Source organism: Carcharhinus amblyrhynchos, chromosome 6 (genome assembly GCF_965287045.1).
Source record: "Carcharhinus amblyrhynchos chromosome 6, sCarAmb.v2.hapA, whole genome shotgun sequence".
In the NCBI taxonomy this organism is placed as follows: domain Eukaryota; kingdom Metazoa; phylum Chordata; class Chondrichthyes; order Carcharhiniformes; family Carcharhinidae; genus Carcharhinus; species Carcharhinus amblyrhynchos.
In genome coordinates, this window is record NC_137329.1 from 72,516,671 (window position 1) to 72,532,505 (window position 15,835).

Consider the following 15,835-nt stretch of genomic DNA (forward strand, 5'->3'; position numbering starts at 1 on the left):
TGCTGGGCAGGATCCTCCTGACTTTTAGCTGAACTGGGGAAGGGAGAGGCTATGGCACCCTATAAAATCCAGCCCTTTTTCTCTGAACTTAAAAACAGTCTGATAATAGATCAGGATAAAAAAAAGCAAAAACATTCTGAAAGGACTTGTATTACTTTAATTTAGAGATAAGTTCTGAACAAATGTCCTGTACTTAAATTTGTATAAATATATGCAGAACTTTGTCAGTACTGTCTGGAGATCTTTGATATCACCAACTTTTACAGATGCACCATTGAAAGCATTCTTTCTGGTTGTATCACAACTTGGTGTGGCTCTGCTTTGCCCAAGACCCCAAGGAACTACAAAAGGTCGTGAATGTAGCGCAATCCATCTCACAAACCAGCCTCCCATTCATTGACTCTGTCTATATTTCCCACTGCCTTGGCAAAGCAGCCAGCATAATTAAGGATCCTATGCACCCCGGACATTCTCTCTTCCACCTTCTTCCTTCAGGAAAAAGATACAAAACTCTGAGGTTATGCATCAACCGAGTCAAGAACAGCTTCTTCCCTGCTGCTGTCAGACTTTTGACTGGACTTACCTTGCATTAAGTTGATCTTTCTCTACATCCTAGCTGTGACTGTAACATTACATTCTGCACTGTCTTGTTTTCTTCTCTATGAATAGTATGTTTTGTCTATATAGCATGCAAGAAAAAATACTTTTCATTTTATGATAATATGCGACAAAAGTAAATCAAATCAAATCAATGGAGCAATTCTATTGGCCCTTTGTGCTGCTAGAGACCGTGTAGTGGGCTTCCTGCTGAGCGCCATGGCCTCCGTGCATCTCTGACTGCCAGACTTCCAGCGTCTTTAGTTCCGTGCTGATTTCCGGCTGATTTAAATATTTAAATCGCTATTTCAATGTCATTAGCAAATCCAGGACTGAAGTCTCTGAGCCTACTAGCCTCTCCCCCCCACTCTAGTGGGGTTTAAACAGCTCCTAAAGGAGAGCTGGCAGCCCTACCCTGCTGGAATGAAGGGAGACCATAGAGGTCCTCCAGGAACTCAAGTTGGGCGGGGGGGGGGGCAACTGCAAAGTGGCAATGTCTACAGGGCACCGTGACTTTGCCCACCAGACACTGGGCAATGCCAAGAGAGCGAGGCCCGAGGGAATGGGACCTGTTGGGGAAGGGGGAGGCAGGGTCCCACTACCACTCTGCACTTGGGATCAGTGACAGATGGAGAGTAGCTAGAGATTAGGGCTGGCCATCGGGGCTGCAGTGGGGTGTTGAGACTGCTCAGGGGTCGGGGAGATTGGGGCTGCTGGGGAGGACAGCAGGGAGAATCAAGGCCTGCAGGCCTTTCGGGTGGGAATAGGCTCTGCCCCCAGATTTTTATCGAGATTCACGCTAGGGTTCTCTGTGAGGCACAGAATGTGGAAAAGACATTTTGAAAATCCCACTAAAAACTCCAGTTCGTATGCAAATTTGGCATTTAGAATTTTTTTGGGAGAATCCCAGCCAATATTTTTGTTGTAAATTCCACATTATTCATGGAATTTGATACAAAAATTGGCACACTATACAAAAGGAAAGGGTGCTGTCCCATGTTATATCAATTTATTTGTGTGAGGAGAACAAAAATGCAGAAATAATAATTTCACTATTATTTTTAAAAATTGTACTATAAATAATTTCAATGGAAAAATAATGTTTTCCCCACTTACGCACCCCAGCCTTCCCCATCTTGCAATAGCACAACTGCTAATTCCATGTGAACAATGTCATATAAATCAGCTAATAACCTAAAATCTGCTTAAAATTTGGATATGGCTTATCCTCTGCTCTTGGACTTTACTGCAGGAGTAATTTCAAAATTGGAATTTCTCTATACACAACTTGCTTCTCATTCTTTCAAATAAAATTGAAAATCAGTTAACTCATCCTTCCTGTTGGCACAGGCACAAGGACTACCACCAGATTAACTGGCTACTCAGCTCACTGAAATTTGTGAAATCCTACTGTGTGCAGAATGGATGCTTGAGGAACAACAGTGATTGGGCTTCAGAGCAAACTGAAGTTTTCAGAGGTACAACTAAATACACGTCTGTGTGTCACTGTATGTCACCTTGCACCTCGTCTTGAAATGATTTTGGCATAACTGGAATGTGATCTAATTCTCTTGCTTTTCACTGTACCTTGAGACTCTTTTAGCAAGACGATATCTCCCTCCAAAATGAAAGAGGGGTGTAATTCTGAGGCTGAAGTCAAACTCATTGGGCTTTCATAGGAACCTTTGCTCTGTAAATTAACTGTGCTGTACTAGAGCAAACGCGCTTGATGACCATAAGACTAGAGCAGAAGTAGGCCATTCGACCCATCGAGTCTGCTCCACCATTCAATGAGATTGTGACTGATCTGATAATCATCAACTCCATTTTCCCACGTTATCCCCATAACCATTGATTCCTTTACTGTCTATATCTGCCTTTAATAGATTTAACCACCTAGTCTCCATAGGCCCCTGCAGTAAAGAATTCCACAGATTCACTACCCTTTGAGAAAATAAATTCCTCAGTTCTGTTTTAAATAAACAACCCCTTACTCTGAGATTATGCCCTCTGGTCCTAGGCTTTCCCACAAGGGGAACAAACCTCTCAGTATCCACCTTAAGAATCCCATATGTCTCAATAAGGTCACCTCTCATTCTTCTAAACTGCAATGAGTACAGACCCAACCTACTCAAACTCTCCTCAATAAGAAGAGCCCGACGTATCTGGGATTAACCAAATGAACCTTCTCTGCACTGCCTCCAATGCTAGTATATCTTTCCTTAGGTAAGGGGACCAAACTGTTCACAGTATTCCAGGTGTAGTCTAACTAGTGTTTTGTATAGTTTTAACAAGACTTTCCATTTTTGTACTCCATTCCCTTTGAAATAAAGGTCAACATTCCATTTGTCTTCCTTATTACCTACTGAACTAACACACTAGCCTTTTGTTATTTATGCACAAGCACCCCTAAATCCCTCTGTGCTGCAGCTTTTTGCAGTCTTTTTTCATTTAGGTAATAGAATGCTCTTTATTCTTCTTACCAAAGTGAATACCTTCACATTTTCCGACATTACATTCCACCTACCAAATTTTTGCCCATTCGCTTATCCTGTCTACATCCCGCTGTAGACTCTGTATGCCATCCTCACAACTTGCTTTTCTGGCAATAGTACATTCACAACTGACACTAATGTATTAGCGTGGATAGAGGATTAGTTAACAGAAAGCAAAGACTGGCGGGTAAATGGGTGTTTTTCTGATTGGCGATCAGAGACTAGTGGTGTGCCTCAGTGTTGGGACCGCAATTGTTTACGATTTATATAGATGATTTGGAGTTGGGACCAAGCGTAGTGTGTCAAAATTCCCAGATGACACTAAGGTGGATGGAAGAGCAAAGTGTGAGAGTCTGCAAGTCTGAAAGTCTGCAAAGGGACATAGATACTCTAAGTGAGTGGGCAAGGGTCTGCCAGATGGAGTACAATGTTGGTAAATGTGACATCATCCATTTTGGTAGGACTAACAGCAAAATGGACTATTATTTAAATGGTAAAAAATTGCAGCATGCTACTGTGCAGAGGGATCTGGTGCAGGAATCTCAAGGATTTGGTCTGCAGACGCAGCAGGTAATTAAGAAGGCAAATAGAATTTTGTACTTCATTGCTAAAGGGATGGAGTTTAAAAAGCAAGGTTATGTGGCAACTGTATAAGGTACTGGTGAGGCTACACCTGGGGTACCGTGTACAGTTTTGGTCTCCTTACTTGGGAAAGGATATACTCGCACTGGAGGGACTGCAAAGGAGATTCACTAGGTTGAGTCTGGAGTTGAGGGGGTTGGCTTATGAGGAGAGACTGAGTAGACTGGGGCTATACTCACTGGAATTCAGAAGAATGAGGGGTGATCTTATAGAAACATATAAGTTTATAAAGGGAAGATAAGCTAGAAGCAGGGAAGTTGTTTCCACTGGGTTGTGAAACTAGAACTAGGTGGCATAGCCTCAAAATAAGGGGAAGCAGATTTAGGACTGAATTAAGGAGGAACTTCTTCACACAAAGGGTTGTGAATCTGTGGAATTCTTTGTCCAGTGAAGCAGTTGAAGGTACCTCATTGAATGTTAAGGCAAGGTTGATAAATCTTTGAACAGTAAAGGAATTAAGGGTGAGTGGGCAGGTAAGTGGAGCTGAGTTTGCATAAAGATTAGCCATGATCTTATTGAATGATGGAGCAGACTCGAGAGGCCAGATGGCCTATTCCTGCTCCTAGTTCTTATGTTCTTATGTAATCCCTGTGGCACTCCACTAGTTAGAGGTTGCCATCCTGAAAATGCTCATTTTATCCCAACTCTCTGTCTTCTATTAGTTAGTCAATCCTTTATCCATGCTAATATGTTACTCCCAACATCACAGGTCTTTATATTATTTTGTAGTCTTTTGTGCAATACCGCATCAAACACTTTTTGGAAATCCAAGTATGTTACATCTACTGGTTTCTCTTGTTCTATCCTGCTTGTTACCACCTCAAATAATTCTAATAAATTGCTCAGGCATCATTTCCCCTTCACAAAACCATACTGACTCTGCTGGATTGTTTTTTTTCTTTCTAAATGCTCTGCTGTTACATTCTTTATAATGGACTCGAATATATTCCCAATGACAGACGTCAAGTTAACTGGCCTATAAGTAACTGTTTTTGTCTCCCTCCCTTGTTGTGTGAGGGTGTTACATTGATAGTTTCCCAATCCTCTGGGACTTTTCCAGAATGAAAGGATTCTTAGATCACTACCAGGGCAGCCATTATCTCTGTGTCGGCTTCCTTTAATATCGTAGGATGCAACCCATCGGATCCAGGGGATTTATCGAGCTTTAGCCCCATTAGTTTTGCTCGGACTTTTCCTCGTATTAGTTATTAGATTTATTTCCTACCACCCCCCCAAACACCCCACCATCTCCTGCCCCACTCCCTGATTTTTGTCCCTTGATTATTTTTGGAATACTTTTGTGTTTTCTACCATGAAGACTGATGGAACTTTTTGGCTGTTCATGCCTGTGGGGTCTTCCAGTCTTGCCAAAAGTGCATCCCCACCACAGAGTTTATGTGGCGAGAGGTATATTCAACATGAAACCCCATTGACAACAGCAGAATCAGAAGATCCTGCTGCTGCCCAACGGCTAGCCGCCTCCCACATAATACTGGGCAGGTTGTCTGGTAAATCCCACCCAAAGTATTTATTTAACTCCTCTGCTATTTCCTAGTTCCTCAATATTATTTCCCAAGTCTCATTCTCTAAGAGGCCAATGTTCACTTCAGCTTCCCTCTTCCTTTTTTAGAGATTTAAAGAAATTCTTATTGTCCACTTTCATTTTACTTGCTAACTTATCTTCATAGTTTATATTCTCCCACTTTCTTTTTTTGTCACCTTTGTTGGTTCTTAAAATTTTCCTAATCGTCTGGCTTATTACCAAACTTTGCAACATGATGGGCGGGATTTTATAGCTTCGCTGGTCCCAAAACTGTAAAATTCCACCCAAGGTCAATGGACCTTCCCATGGTTTTTATTTCAGTTTAATACTATCCTTAACTTCCTTCGTTAATGATGGTTGATTTATCCACCTCCTGAAATTTCTCTTCCTCAGTGAGATATATCTTCGTTGTGAATCATGAACTAGTTTCATAAACATCTGCCATAGCTGATCAACTGGCTTTTTCTGCTAAACTCCTTTCCCAGTCCACTCCAGCCAACTCTGCTCTCCTTTGTAATTATCCTTAGTTAAGTTTTCCACAGTTGTTTTTAATCCACGTTTCTCACTCTCAAACTGAATGCTAAATTGTACTATATTATGGTTACTACTCCCTGGGAGATCTTGAGCTCTGAGGTTGTTGATTAAACATTACACATTACCAGATCCAAAATAGCCTGATCCCTGGTTGGTCCACAAAATATTGTTCTAGGATCCTGTCCCAAAGACACTCTAGGAATTCTTCTTCTACCTCTGCCAGTTTGATTCTCCTGATCAACATGAAGACAAAAGTCACCCATGATTAACGTACTGCCTTTTTTGTATGCCCTTATTATTTCCTGATTTATTCTCCACCCTACAGTATTGCTACTGTTAAAGGGCCCATAGACTTCTCTCACCAGTGTCTTCTTCTCCTCGTCATCCCTTACCTCCACCCATCTGGATTCTACATCTTCCAATCCAAGATCATTTCTTGCCATCATACACACTCCACCTCGTACTAACAAAGTTACACCACCACCTTTTCTTCCTGCCTGTCCTTACAAAAATTCATACTGCTGAATATTCCCTGCTTTGATTTCCTTGTAACCAGTCTCTGTAATGGCTATAAGATCATACTCATTAACCTCAATTTGTGCTGGTCATCCACTTAGTTTGTGTTGAATATAATGTGCATTTAAGCAAGGAATCTTTAAATTTGCTTTTTTTTTAAAAACCATTCTCTCCCACTTTTGACCCTATTTGCTGCTGTCTTTGTACACTCTTCGTCCCTTCGTGTCACACTCTGGATATCATTATCTAGGTAGCTGCCTTGTAATGGTACCTTATCTTTCTACTTTGCAAGCTTACATATCCCCTCTCCAGAATCACTGCCCCCTCTCTATTTACTTTAAAGCCCTCACTAGTTCCCTAGTTAAGTGGTCTGCAAGAGCACTGTCCCAACACAGTTCAGATGCAGGTTGTCCCAATAGTACCAACCCCACTTTCCCCAGTACTGATGCCAATGTCCCACGAACCAAAACTCACTTCTCCAACACCAGCCATAAATTCAGCTCTCTAATTTTATGTACCTAATGCCAATTTGCACATGGCTCAGGTAAAATTCCAGAGATCACTAGAGGCTTGGTTGTTTTATTTAGTGCCAAGCTCATCAAACTCTCCACGCACAATCTGTTTCCTCCAACAACTTCCAAACCCACTTCCATCTAGAAGGACAGGGACAGCAGATACATAGGAACACCACCACCTGAAGTTCCTCTCCAAGGCACTCACCGTCCTGATTTGGAAATATATCGCCATCCCTTCACAGTCGCTGGGCCCAAATCCTGGGATTCCCTCCCTAACAACACTGTGATTTAACCCACATCCATGGACTGCAGCAATTCAAGAAAGCAGTTCACCATCACCTTCTCAAGGGTAACCAGGGATCAGCAATAATTGCTGGCCAGCCAGCAATGCCCCTGCCCCACAAATGAATAAAAAAGGTCTCAGAATTACATTGCCATTATGCTACCAAACCCACTCTGCATCTGAAATGAGAAGGGTTGCAATTTCTCACATTAACACTGGTCACCTTAATGAGCACAAAAACATGAATCAAAAAGATAAGTTCAATACCAATTTTAAAGGGTATGATTGATTTATTAAAAAAAATTGTAAATAGAAAAATTTTGATATTTGAAGCATTGACTGGTTCTCACCTCTCTCATTTTTGCACTACTGAAAGTTGGTGTCAAGATACTGCGAACATTTTTCCAATCCCCATCTTGTAGGAACAAAAGGCTGTCACCTAGTGGCTTGCTGGAAAAAGTTACTTTCTGAAAAATAGAAAAATAATTTATTATTAGCTAAGCATCTCAGGATTCTTCAGGCCAGTTTTGCTGACTGTTAACTTACAGCACAGAAGTTAATGGTGTAGAATGTAGATAATATTGGTCTATAAATGACAGGAATTTGCAGTAATGGTTCCCTGAAGCATTTCATTTAGAAGGCAGATGAGTTTTATATCAGTTATCAAAATTTCCCTGACCTTTAAAGCCTGATGAATTTTCAGACCCTTGTCTATGTCACTTCAGATTAGTGCATCAAAGAGACTACAGATCTTAAAATTATTATCCATACTTCAGACATGGCTACACTGGTATCCCTAATTCCCAAAAGAAAGTGGGGACAGGCCTTCTTGAAACGTTGAACAGCAGTTTTTGTTTGGCCATATCAGAGGAGTCAGCCACTCTAGAGTGGGATTGAAATCACAAATAAATTAAACCAGGTCAGAATGTTTTCTTCCTTAAAGAGCGTCAGTGAACCAGTTAGGTTTTATTCACAATTCAACAGCCGCATGGTCACTTTACTGCCATTGGCCTTTTGTTTTATTTCCTGTTATCACAGGAACATAATGTTTTGTGAGTTGTCAAACTTCACATTGAGAGCTCTACAAGTTAAGTAAGTACATTGCAAGGCATTAGGGTGCCTGATATTCTGGAATGTGGCAGCAAACTTGCAGAATGTTCTTAATCAGGATGATGTTTGGAATAATCTGCCTTGAAAGCTGTAAATCCAAAAATACGAGCGATATGGAAATTGCAGCTGAAGGTGAGGATGAGACTGTTTTAGGTTACTAGAGAGATAAGTTTCATGGAGCAAGATCACCAATTCTCATCTAGACTTTGTCTGAGATTGCACGTAGCTCCATAATAGGAACAGCTAATTCCTTCTGTCTTTGTTCTGCACTTCCTTAATTTTCCCATGGTTAATTTATGAGCATTGAAAAAAAATCATGGCAAGTACACAAATCCAAACATGAAAAGAGTTAAACACTACACAATTAAGAGTCAAAGCAGGAAACTGGTTTATTAAAAACAGTTAATGAGAAAGATCATGCTGCTGTTTATTTGTTGGTGTTTGTAATAACTTCACCAAGGCCAGTCCTCTGGTACAACACTGCTTTATTAAGACAAAGGAAAGGCCATGTCCATGGCTTGCAACAAATCAAGGCCTGTGCTCTGGACCTACATAACCCACAGTCCAGGCTGTGAACGCAGGTTTTAAACTCCCCCGCTCGTCTCATTAGGCAAGTTCCAACTTGCTCAATAGGGAACTTGCAATCCAAAAAGCCTACAGCAGATCTATTTACAACGCCTCGTGTCCTCCATGGCCACTATAACAGTGTAGTTCGAAGCACATGTATCAACACAGCATTTACCTTGAAGAGAGTACACTGAGGCACAGTTGTGCATACTTCCGCATTACTTTTACATGCTCGAAGACGAGAATGACTGCGCTAGTGATATGAAAACGATATCAAATCTATAAGCAAAGAGAAGATGAGGAAATTGTTCACACTCCTGATCCCTATAAGATGACCCTTTCTTTGTATGCAAATTATTGTTGGATAAGGCAAGACTGTGATAGGTTTGTTGACATTCACCATCTGAGCTTAAACAAGGCGAATGACCTCTTGGTCAGGAGTGGATATGAGTCTCCTGTTACACATGCATAATTGGAATTGTGGGGTACGATTAGTGTATTTTAATGTCAACCTTTGAAGCTTCCTCTTCAGAGATTTGAAGGTGCAATTGGTCGTTGGCAGCAGTGCAAAAGATCAATTGTGTAGAAGCAGCAATCAGAAATCAATGGAAAAGATTAATCAGGGATCAAGGAAGATGTAAAAAATACTCACACCTGCTTTGTGCCAGCAGTTTAAGCCAACTGCACCCTCTTTCTAAAATTAGTTTTCCGGGATAAATATAAGGAGACACTGCAGCCATGGATAAATACATTGGGGAAAATCCACAAGTGTTTAACAAGCTGTGAAGGGAATTATTTAATTTCAGTCATTTACTCAGCTAATTAAACAAGAACTGCAGTCAGCTTGCACCATGAATACTGTGACAAGCTTCTCAGTGGTGCTGCAATATTCCAGCTGAGTTAGAATTATTAAACGTGCCCCAGAGAGAGCTTCTAAAATTGCTAGCCCTATGCACGTACAAGAAGGAATTTACGATCTCCGACCTAAATTTGGTTTTAAATTCTGAACCACACTGGACATGCAACTTGTCAGTTTACAATGGGGTGTAAATGGATTCAAGATCACGTACCATTCTGTTGACAAAGTTGCTGAAATCCTTCACCAGAATCTGTTTCAACATTTCAGGGTCAGAAATCAGAATGACTGCTCGCCGGCCAAAGTAGTAACTGAAACATATGAAAGGGACAATTTCCCAAGAATGGGCGACAATTTGCAGGCGAATCTTATTACCACTTCAGTTATCCATGCAATCAGATGAATGTCAACAACATAGATATAACAGGAAATAGATTACAAATCATGATAAAACAATATAGTTCTTTCCCTTACATTCCCTCAAGTTCATTTTAGAATAATTTTTTCCACTCCTTTCCAAGTCACATCTCATCGCCTGAACAGAGGTTCTAAATCGTTGTTGAGCTTCTGTCAGTTTTATACTAAGAACTTGGAACCTCACAACCACATCAAGTAATGCCTTTGCCCATCAAAGTCTGGGGCAGCTTTATCCTATCTAAAACTTCTTGACACAGTATTTGTCACCAACTTGTTCCATCCTCCACAATAACACACCATAGTACCATCTACAAAATGCACGGCTACATTTTGCATAGGGCACTTTTACATCATCTCCCAACCCTGCGATCTCCACCAATTATATGGACAAGGGCAGCAGGAACATGGGAACACCACCACCTGCAAATTCCTTTTCAAGTTACTATCTAAACTCATTTGTTCCTTCATCATCACTGGGTAAATATTCTGGAGCTCCAACCCTAACAATACTGTAGGAGTATCCTCACTACAGACTGCAAGGTTCACAAAAGCAGTTCACCATTACCTTCTCAACAAAAGCAGAGGATAGGAAATAAATGTTGGTCTTGTAAGTGACACCCATATCCTGACAAGTAGTCTAAGAAAAGTTTGCAGTCTTGGTAAGGGACAGCATTTGACAAATCCTTGCATGCAAGACCTGTCCAGGAATGGGAACGTCTGAAAAGCAGGGAGAAATTTAAATCTATAAAATACATATCTTTGGTGTCAAAGTGTCTTGCATGTGGCATAGAGAATGTGGACTTACATGGAAGCCAGATGTCGCACAATGCAGATGGGCAGCACAGAAAATCTGGTCACATGCAAAATCCCATAGGACGAAGTAATTATTTACTTGTCTGACTCTTTGCATATTAAGATCAGGTGGCAGCTCATCCAGAAAGCCATTCCGTCCGCTGACATGTTGGCATTTCATGCAAATTAAAATGAGCAATTAATTTTCAGAGACACACACACACACACACACACACACACACACACACACACACACACACACACACACACACACACACACACACACACACACACACACAGGCATGCACGAGCTCTCTGATACTTAGCCTGAGTTTCTATTTTCAATTATGAATTCATAGAATCCCTACAGTGCAAAAGCAGGCCATCTGGCCCATCAAGTCTGCACCAGCACTTCGAAAGAGCATCTTACCCAGGGCCAATCCTTCCCCTCTATCCCCAGTCCCTGGCACTGTGAAGCAGTAGTGCTAACCACTGTGCTGCCTAACTATGGCTGATTCATTTGTCTGTTTACCTTGGGAGTTCAGGAGCATGGAAACTATTTAAAGAACTCCCACCATTGCTATGATTAGTGAACTTAGCAGGGACCAGACATGTAACCTGGTTCATTCTAGTTTGTGTGACTTAGTTTGACATCAAAAGGAGGCGCCTTTGCCCAAAAAAGTATACTACGATGGAACTCAAAACTTTCTGTAAAGGAAAAAATAGCAATGAACAGCATGATCAACATGTATTTATGCAGCATCTTTAACATAGCAATAAATCCCATCACAGTCTATTTGAGTTTGGTACAGCTAAGCATTTGATGTGTATAAGGAGCATACTGTTATAACAGGAAACATGTTATTTAAGTATACTCCTGACCTCATCTGTAATGGAAATTAAAGTTATACTAATTGCAAAATAGATACTTCCCCATAGTTCGAATGCATCATTCCTATCTGGAAAAATAGTATGCTGTACCATTAATTACATATCATTGGTCATAATTTTACAAGTTAAAATTGTTCATGAAGTGCAACCATTACTATTAGTTTGAAATATTGAGCGCATGTAAAAGGAGAGAGAAAATAGAAATGAATTAATTAATTAGATCTCATTACGCTGATAAATTATCCAGTTGATTATCAAACAAAACTTCTCTGGAAACACAAACACCACAAGTGTTATCTTCCCCAAACTTGGACCATCTAATTGTTTTCTGCCCCTAAAGGAAAAAATAAAGAAATGGTTTAATTTACATCAGATGTTGCTGCAAACCAAAAATATGGTGTGATCTTACCAGCTCACCATGCCCGTCAATTGGTGCTGCGAGCTGGGAAAATAGTGTGAAAGGCCAAAAATCCAATTTGTGCTGGGTGCAAACTGGATTGCTATCTTCCAGCCCCTGTTTATTGGTGAGAACCACTTTGTACCCAGAAAGGGCGCAAAACTTACTGGCATCAAATTGCCTGGATCTCCATATCATTAGGGGTGCTCCCTACTTACCCCAGGAAGATGTCACACTAATATAAATCTCTACTGGTCTCCATCAATGGAGGCCAGGCACCATGGCCAAGCTGGGGGTATTGGACACCAATGAAGCCCCCAGATGGTCGGGGATTTGGTCAGGCAGTGCCCATTGGGCAGTGCTGGCACCCTGCAGTGGCCACCTGGTACACTGGCAGTGCCCATCTATGGGCAAAATAAATGTGGTAATAAGTCTCACAACACCAGGTTAAAGTTCAACAGGTTTATTTGGTAACACAAGCCACTAGCTTTCGGAGCGCTGCCTCTTCATCAGGTGAGTGAGATTTCAGTTCACAAACAGGACATATAAAGACACAAACTCAATTTACAAAATAATGGTTGGAATGCGAGTCTTTACAGGTAATCAAGTCTTAAAAGTATAGACAATGTGAGTGGAGAGAGGGTTAAGCACAGGTTAAAGAGATGTGTATTTCTCTAGCCAGGACAGTTAGTGAGATTTTGCAAGCCCAGGCAAGCCTTGAGATTACAGATAGTGTGACATGAACCCAAGATCCCAGTCAAGGCCGTCCTCATGAGTGCGAAACTTGGCTATCAGTCTCTGCTCAGCGACTCTGCATTGTTGTGTGTCGTGAAGGCCAGCTTGGAGAACGCTTACCCGAAGATCAGAGGCGGAATGCCCGTGACTGCTGAAGTGTTCCTCAACAGGAAGAGAACGCTCTTGCCTGGTATTTGTCGAGCGGTGTTCATTCACCCGTTGTCGTAGCATCTGCATGGTCTTCCCAATGTACCATGCCTCAGGACATCCTTTCCTGCAGCGTATCAGGTAGACAGCATTGGCCGAGTTGCAAGTATATGTACTGTGTATCTGGTGGACCGTGTTCTCACATGAGATGAGACCATTCGTGTTGATGATTTGGCACGTTTTGCAGAGGTTGCTGTAGCAGGGTTGTGTGGTAGTCACTGTTCTCCTGAAGGCTGGGTAGTTTGCTGCAGACAATGGTCTGTTTGAGGTTGTGTTGTTGTTTGAAGTCAAGAAGTGGGAGTGTGGGGATAGTCTTGGCCTTGTTCATCTTCATCAATGACATGCTGAAGGCTCCAGAGAAGATGTTGTAGCTTCTCTGCTTCAGAGAAGTACTGGACAATGAAGGGTATTCTATTCGTTGTGTCCCGTGTTTGTCTTCTGAGGAGGCTGGTGCAGCTTTTCGCTGTGGCACATCGGAACTGTCATTCGATGAGTTGAGTGCCATATCCTGTTCTTATGAGGGCATCTTTCAGTGTCTGGAGGTGTCTCTTGCAATCCTTGTCATCTGAGCAGATTCTGTGTCTATGGAGGGCTTATCCGTTGGGAATGGCTTATTTAACATGTTTAGGGTGGAAGTTGGAGAAGTGAAGCATCTTGAGGTTATCTGTGGGCTTGCGGTACAGTGAAGTGCTGAGGTGACCATTCTTGATGGACTTGCGTGTGCTCAAGAATGTAACCAATTCTGGAGAGTAGTCCATGGTGAGTCTGATGGTGGGATAGAACTTGTTGATGTCATCATATAATTGTTCCAGTGATTGTTCACCATGAGTCCAAAGGAAGAAAATGTCATCGATGTATCTAGTGTATAGCATGGGTTGAAGATCCTGTACAGCGAAGAGGTTTTGTTCGAACCTGTGCATGAAGATGTTGGCATATTGAGGTGCGCATTTGGTCCCCATGGCTTGATGAAGAGCTGGTTGTTGAAGGTGAAGACATTATGATCAAAGATGAAGCGGATGAGTTGTAAAGTTGCATCTGGAGATTGGCAATTATTGGCGTTGAGTACTGAGGCAGTTGCAGCAATGCCATCGTCATGGGGGATGCTGGTGTAGAGTGCCAAGACATCCATTGTGACGAGGAGTGCTCCTGGTTCAACTGCTCCATGTGTGCTGAATTTCTGTAGGAAGTCCATAGTGTCGCAACAAAAGCTGGGAGTTCTTTGTACCATGGGTTTCAGGATGCCCTCAATGTAGCCGGAGAGGTTCTCGCACAGGGTGCCATTGCCCGATACAGTGGGATGGCCAGGTGTGTTTGCCTTGTGCATCTTCGGGAGGTAGGAGAGATAACCAACTCAGGGAGTATGTGTGATGAGAGCACGCAAGGTGCTCTGAAGGTCCGGGTTAAATGTCTTGATCAGTCTATTGAGTTGATGGGTGTGTTCTTTGGTCAGATCTGTGGGTAACTGTCTGTAGTGCACCTGATTGTTCAGTTGTCAGTACACTTCTTTGCAATAATCCGTTCTGTTCAGTATGATGATGGCCCCTCCTTTATCTGCTGGTTTGATGACAATGTTGTGGTTGGTCTCGCCACCCACATTGTCTGTACCTTTAAGACTTGATCGCCTGCAAAAACTTGCATTTCAACCATCATTTTGTAAATTGAGTTTGTGTCTTTATATGACCTGCTTGTGAACTGAAATCCCACTCACCTGATAAAGAGGCAGCACTCCAAAAGCTAATTGCTTGTGCTACCAAATAAACCTATTGGACTTTAACCTGGTGTTGTCAGACTTCCGTGTTTACCTCAGTCCAACGCCAGCATCTCCACATCAAAATAAGTGTGCCAGTGCAATGACAAGGGGGTGGGGCAAGAATGCGGATGGGCCTGTGTGGGGGCTGTGAGGGGGAGCCCTGCACAGGGGGATTATGATGGTTGCCTATGCATGGAGCAGGCTTATGCAGGGGAGCAGGGGTCATGCAGAGGAGGTCGTGCAGGGCTGGACCACAAAGCAGGTTATGATGGCGTCAGGGGTACGTAGGGAGTCCACCAGGGACCCATCGGAAGGGCCTGATGCCTCGATGTCAGCGATCGGTGCCAGTGTGGATAGAGAACATGCCACCGTCAACTAATCAGCTAACCTAGCACAGAATCAGGACAATACTGACCTGTATAGATATCTGATAGCTTTACTTTATGTTTTAAATTGTTTTTCACATGGACAAATTTTACATATGCAAGTTGTTTGATGTATTGGAATCTGACTTCAAAGTACATTACTTTGGATATTGTTGAACTTTGTTCAATTTATATTCCGTTTTAAGTAAGAGGAGTTGGAATGATAAGTTTGTACATTGGCTAGACCATGATTACTAAGTGCAGAATGGATCCATTATTATAGCCAATTAACAGCGAGTACACATTATAGATTCATCAGGATGATGCTAAGCATGGGAATCTTGAGGTTGCTGCATTGACTTTGAGATATTGAGACTATATACATTGGAACAGGAGAGGGCAATTATGAAGGTCAAATGAAAATTAGAAGACAATTTCCCTTATTTGGGGAGAAGAAGGAGTCATCAATTTGAAATCTTTACTGAGAGAGTGCAGAACATTTGTAGTCATTTCCTATAGTGGGTGTTGTTGGACCTTGTTACAGGGCATGCCTAGTACAGAAACCATAGTTTCTATTAAGGGAAAATTATAAATATTTGAAGCACAGTAACATTTTGGGGAAA

At 41.9% G+C, this 15,835-nt stretch overlaps 1 protein-coding gene across 8 annotated transcripts in view; it reads right to left on the bottom strand.

Annotated features, from left to right (window-relative positions):
* The window catches only part of tbxas1 (thromboxane A synthase 1 (platelet)), a 222,379-nt gene that overhangs the window by 109,892 nt on the left and 96,652 nt on the right, over window positions 1-15,835 (bottom strand). For all 8 annotated transcript variants that reach the window (XM_080190624.1, XM_080190625.1, XM_080190626.1 and 5 more), the window contains 2 exons: window positions 9,873-9,969; window positions 7,476-7,592 (listed from right to left, as the gene is read on the bottom strand). In XM_080190624.1, coding sequence (XP_080046750.1) covers window positions 7,476-7,592; window positions 9,873-9,969 — 214 coding nt within the window. The remainder of the gene's footprint in view (window positions 1-7,475; window positions 7,593-9,872; window positions 9,970-15,835) is intronic.